Here is a 6,012-nt window from a genome sequence, read left to right as displayed (position 1 = left end):
AGTTTGACTATAGATAGGGTAGAGTGGCAAAGAATAATACATGTGTTCAACCCCAATTAGACTATTGAGGATCAATAGTCATCCCCAAAAGTTAGGGACTAAGGTGCTGCTGTTGTATTCAAGCAAATTGATCTGTGATCATCACCTGGAATGCATTGTGCACTTTAGAACTTTAGTCTTCCATGAAAGCCTCCATGAGATTTAACTTCTTTCTCATATGCCTGCCCATCTTGGAAGAACTTTTTGGTAGTTGGATCACCAAACATGACCAATGTCCTGATTTTTTTTTAACGTTTTATGCAGCTGTATCTGCTAGTAGAATTCTTGAGGGAGGGATGTTTAAAATGACACTGTCCAGACCAAAGAATGGTAATGCACAACATCTGCGAGTCGTTTCCGTTGTTGCTTTGAGAACAGGTTTCAGCCAACAATTGAGTCATTAAGAGAATTATATGGAAAACGAGTTGGTTGTTAACTGTTTTCACATATTGTGCTATCACTTGGACTTCTATGTACTAATCTAAGATAGATGGCTTCTGTCATTTCTTCTTATAGTTGGGAGGTCTGGTTTTGATTGCTTTATGTCAGTGTTAGAGGGATTTAAGAAAAAGAAAAGCAAGCTTTGCTCAGCAGATTTTTTTCACAGGTATCGAGACTGAGATTGTTGATGAGTTTTGTGAGTTCCAATTCTGTTTCTAATGTATGAGAATTCTTCTTTGGGATGTAAATTATGATGAGATACAAACATATATGATAAGCTTCAGTTTTAGCCCCTCTGAAGAAGTACAGTCTTTGTACAACTTGCAATCATTTAATAACAATCACAAACCATATTTCATATTTAACTGAGTTTTAGTTATCGTATATGCATGCCAGAGTGAATCAATGACAATAACCACAGCCCCCTCTTCCTGATTCGAGGAAGTTGGGAACTTGAATATTTTAAAATCATACAAATTTATAATGGTGTCTTTCAATCAATGTCTTTCTCTTGGGATCATATATTATTCTTCTTATAATTTAGATAAATTGGAGCTGAACATCTGCTATAGGTTGTTTCTATAATAGGTCCTGCTATAAGTTGATTTTACAGATTCTGTGCGTCTTCCCATGATGCCAGAATTTCCAAGCGCTTAGTTAATAACCAGTCAATGATCTCACAAATCAAAGAATCATGATCACTTTTGTGCCAACTGTGAATATGTCATAACATAATAATAATATATGACAGTATCTATAGGCCAAATTAATGTATGGCATATATGATGGTAAACGTGTATTCACTGAACATTCATATGTCCAAAATAATCTTTATGAACTGTTCCTCAGAAAACTCCATTCTAGCAATAAAATTTTTAAGGAGTTGTTGAAAACAAGACCTTGAAATCACTGGTGGACAAATATATCACAATCAGTCCTACCCGGATACCATTCCTGAAATCCATTAATGTAGGTACATGCTAGAAAGAGGATGCTGGGTTTGTTGAGGCCATCACTTGGGAGCAACCCTATCTTCTGTCTCAGTCATGGTTAGTTTCCCTTGCATCCAGCTCATCAGCATCTGTAGTGAAGCTTTAGGCTGATCCATTGGAACCATATGACCAGCATCATGGACCTATGTGTTGTGACATATGATGGAACCAATTTTTTTTAAGTCAGAATACAAAGTAACACACACACTCTGAGAGAGAGAGAGAGAGAGAGAGAGAGAGAGAGAGAGAGAAACCTTGAGGAAAGTGAGAGGCCCATGGCTCTTTAGCAATCCTGCTTCTGCACCATCAACTACAAATGGAACAGTTGGGGATGCCCCAAACTGTTTTTGTCCTGACCATTCCATGGCATGAACCCACCTTGAATTCCCTGCCCAAAGAAAAAGGAAATTAATAGGATGGACTATGAAAAACGAGTATATTCTTCGAGATGTTTATTTCAAGTTCATCCTTCTTTCGAGCCATGGAGGCTTACCCAGCCAGTTGCATATGAGATCATACTCCCCAGCATACACAAGCACCTTGATTCCATCCTCTAGAAGAGCAGGAATACCTACTTCAAGATTCCTCATCCAGTCAGTCAGCATGGCATCATATACATCGCTACTGCATGAAACAAATTCTCTATCCCCAACCCCTAGAGCATTCCTAACTGACATCTGGTTCAGGAATGTCTCCATGCTCGAGAAATCATAACACAGGTCCCCCTCACATTTCTTTCTAACGTCATAGTACTGCAGATCAAAGAAAAACAAGTTTCTCATCAAAGTTGAACATGCAATTTTGTTTCTTCACATCTGAACGCTTTCACAACAATTACAAAATCGTAGTTATTATATGCCATCTTACATTTATACCACCAGCAATGTTCATGATCTGATTGAATATGTCATTGCAAACCACATATGAATTTACACAATCATCTCCACCATCAGTGCCTGGCAATGCAGCCCCATATGATTGATCAAGGATAGAGTTGCAAACTAATTAAAACTGCTTATAGGTCATACACGTTAGAGAAATCAGTTCCTTCTTGAATAAGATATATATATATATATATCTTCCCCATTAAAAATCTTTGAGAGTTTATGTTGTATGTATAAGGAAATAAGAATGAGAAGGAATTTGAAAATAAGAATGAGAAATACCACAGTTTTTTGCTGCTTGTTCACATGCTGGAAGCATCTTGTTAATACTATTGTAATCAGAACTTTTAATTAACCCCATATCCAGTGCATAATCAGGGTATGCTTTGTACTGGATTTCAGGATTGGTTAACCCATTACCAATAGCAAATCCCTGTTAAAGCATTTAGAGTTAAATATCTGATGAAGTGAGACTAGGCAACCAGTGGTAAATTTGAGAGCTACCTTCAGGTTTATATTAATTCCTTCTTTTGCTTTGTTTCCTTGGTGAACCCGAGCAGCAAATGCTGGAATGTAGTGCCCAGCATATGATTCTCCAGTTATGTAGAAGTCATTTTTAGCAAATTGAGGATGCTCCTTGAAAAATGCCTGAGACAATGTAGAAAAGTTGGTGAATCTCAGAATCATATCCTGACAAATTTTAATCACATGTAATCAAGCATGAATCCATGATTCTTGGTTCTTTTTTCATTGAAAAACGCACACACAACACACATGGGAAACAAACAAACCTGCAAAAAGTCATACAAGTCATCGCTAACGCCACCTTCATCATGGCGAATGTCATGCTCATCGGCAGAGTAACTGAAACCGGTTCCAACAGGCTGGTCCACAAACAGAAGGTTTGATGCCTGCCGAAAGACAATAGAAACTGTATGATTAGTAGGTGGAAAAAAGAAATCGAGTAGTTTGACAAATATGTACATCAGGAAAGGATTTTAACACAAAATTGAGCTTACTATGTACAAAGCTGACCGTATATATACTATACTGACATCAATTTACAGTTTTAATACTTTAAGAAGCAATTGATGTTGTTCTTGTCAGCCCACATAAAAGATCGTAAAGAAGTTTGTCAATCAACTCTGTTGAAAAATGGGACTGAACATTTGCAGCATATTCATGATTCTGATGAAAGCTTTGTTATCAACATATAGTAGCAATTGCCAACGGCCTTTAGGCAGGGCAGTAAATAAATCAAGTTTTTTTTTATGAATAGCTTGGACTCAACTTGAGAAAAATCATGTTTATGCTAATTTATTTAACAAATGAGCCAACACTTAAGCCTATCAACTATCAAATTGTTTATAAATAGCTTAGGTTCAATTTGAGAAAAGTTTGTTGATATTCGTTTATTTCACAAGTGAGCCAAAACTTAAGTCTAAGTCTAGGCTTGTAGGCTTGATTATTAAATATGTTGATCTCAACAATAATATTATGTCATGAACATGAGGCTCAATTGAAATAAACATAATACTATACATTTATATTTAGATATATATAAAAATATACTTAGATAGACTTGATATTGGATTATCCAAGTTTATAAATATGTTTTTATTATTTGTAATTGATTGGTTATATAAATTAATAAATAGTTCATTTTGTAGTAAAAATTATACAGTCTTTAATAATGTAATGTTGGTGACTCTAATTTTTATAAGTTCACCATCAAAAATTATTTTATCTTATTAACTCAAAATAATTTTAAAGATACTCTATTATTAGTATAGATATATGAAGGGGTAAAATATTTTTGTCATAGTGTTTATTATATATGGAAAAAGAACAAGTTAATCAAGCAATTGTAATTCGTAAACAAGCTCAAGCTTGTTTTACAAGAAAAGTAATCAAGCTTGAATATATATTTTAGTTGGATGATGAGCTCTAGCTCAGCTTGTATTTGAAAGAAAATTAATCAACAATTTTGAACTTTTGATACTTGATTTGACTTATTTATAGCCCTACCCCTATGCCTATTGGCCCATCCTCTTTCCCTTTTATGAGGAATGTTTAGGGTCAAATTTCCCAACCCTTTTACCTAGCAAAATGAGCGTGTATGTGTGTGTTTATATAAATATATATATATATATATATATATATATTTCTTATGTAGTTCTTACTTCAAGAAATTTATCAACGAAACATTTCATGCTATGAGATTCTTGTTACTTGTAAGGAGACTGTAATTGCATATTCTATTTACGCTGCAATGGAATATACCAGCTCATTCTCTAGTTTCTACTTTCTAGCTTTATTAATGAACTATATTTTCAATACCTTGTCCCAGCCATGGTCATTCCACACTAGAGACAAGTTGTTTGCAATGTGGAAAGGACCATTTTCATAGAACAATGCCAGTTCACTGCTACACCCTGGCCCTCCAGTCAACCATATGACAATAGGGTCGTTCTTGTTGTTTCTTGATTCGAAGAACAAATAAAACATCCTGCAAATAATAAACAACCCCACGAAATCATTGAAAAAGAGAAGTATTAGAGCTGTATATATTCCCAGTATAATCACAACCAAACCAATTAAAAGCCAAGAAACTAATTTAGTTTGTTATATGGTCAACATTTTAAGGCCTACCTTGCTGCTTTGGAATGTGGAAGACTATAGTAACCAGCATGGTGACCAAGATCTGCGACTGAAGGGCCAGAGTAACCCAGAGAAGGGAAACTAAACGATTTCTCTACAATCGTGGGGGCTGCAAATGAAGGGTCATTGGGGGCAATGTTGATGGAGTCTTTAGGGAACAAGTTGAGGCTTTTTATGAGCTTTTCTGCTTGCTGCTTTGGGAAGTAAGCAGCTGAAGATAAGTGAAGGTGGTTGTCTGCATATGTTGCCCATGAGAATTGTGAGATGAGAAGAAGCAAGAGAAAAGAGAGGGAGAGTTGAATGCAAGTTGATGCCATTGTAACAATGTATGAAAGGTTGAGGGTCTGCAATTGCTGTAGATTTATAGTGTTTGATATGAACAAACTTGGCTTATAAGGCTAAAAGAAAGGTGGAGTGGGAAATGTCTAAAGCTGAGAGAGAGAGAGATAACGGTCAATAGTTTATTGTTTTCTTATTCAAATTTTCTCTTCTGAAAGGTAAGTCAATCTCATGTTACTTCTCCATCTCCATTTAAAAAGAAGAAGTTATTTCTCCCCCTTTTCTTTTCCTCTGTTTTTTTTTTTTTCTAATCTTTAGTTTTGTTGTCTAGTTCTAATAAATAAGCTGTATAACAATGAAAGATTGTCTTTTCTGTTAGAATTTAGGGCGATAAAGTTACGGACTTGCATGCTCTCTTTTGTTTATATATAGCTTTTTGTTAAAAACTTTATTTGCTAATTTGTATTAAGTTAATAAAAGTATTGTTATTTTTGGATAAAGCCATGCTTTAAAATATTGTACCTAAGTAAATAAGTTAACAAACAAAAAAAACTAATCCAAACGCATTGGATTAGTTCCTTCTACTAGAATTTAGATTCTAATTAACAGAGGATGGCATTGTTGTTTTCAATCTCATAGCAAAGTCAGAATCCAAATTAATAGAGGATATGCATATCGTATACACTTCAAACTCTCATGTCCAAAATGTGTTAATG

General features: G+C 34.9%; 1 protein-coding gene across 1 annotated transcript; it reads right to left on the bottom strand.

The window, feature by feature from the left end:
- Window positions 1-1,235: 1,235 nt before the first annotated feature.
- On the bottom strand, window positions 1,236-5,764 carry LOC126723104 (serine carboxypeptidase-like). The gene is made up of 9 exons (XM_050426388.1): window positions 5,009-5,764; window positions 4,697-4,865; window positions 3,148-3,267; window positions 2,861-3,004; window positions 2,639-2,789; window positions 2,340-2,428; window positions 1,966-2,224; window positions 1,727-1,860; window positions 1,236-1,615 (listed from the first exon to the last, which is right to left on the bottom strand). Exons 1-9 carry the CDS (start codon window positions 5,332-5,334, stop codon window positions 1,493-1,495), a joined length of 1,515 nt encoding a protein of 504 aa, XP_050282345.1. The 5' UTR covers window positions 5,335-5,764; the 3' UTR covers window positions 1,236-1,492.
- Window positions 5,765-6,012: the final 248 nt, after the last annotated feature.

This window comes from Quercus robur, chromosome 1 (assembly GCF_932294415.1).
Source record: "Quercus robur chromosome 1, dhQueRobu3.1, whole genome shotgun sequence".
NCBI lineage: Eukaryota > Viridiplantae > Streptophyta > Magnoliopsida > Fagales > Fagaceae > Quercus > Quercus robur.
This window is presented reverse-complemented; position numbering and strand designations above follow the sequence as displayed.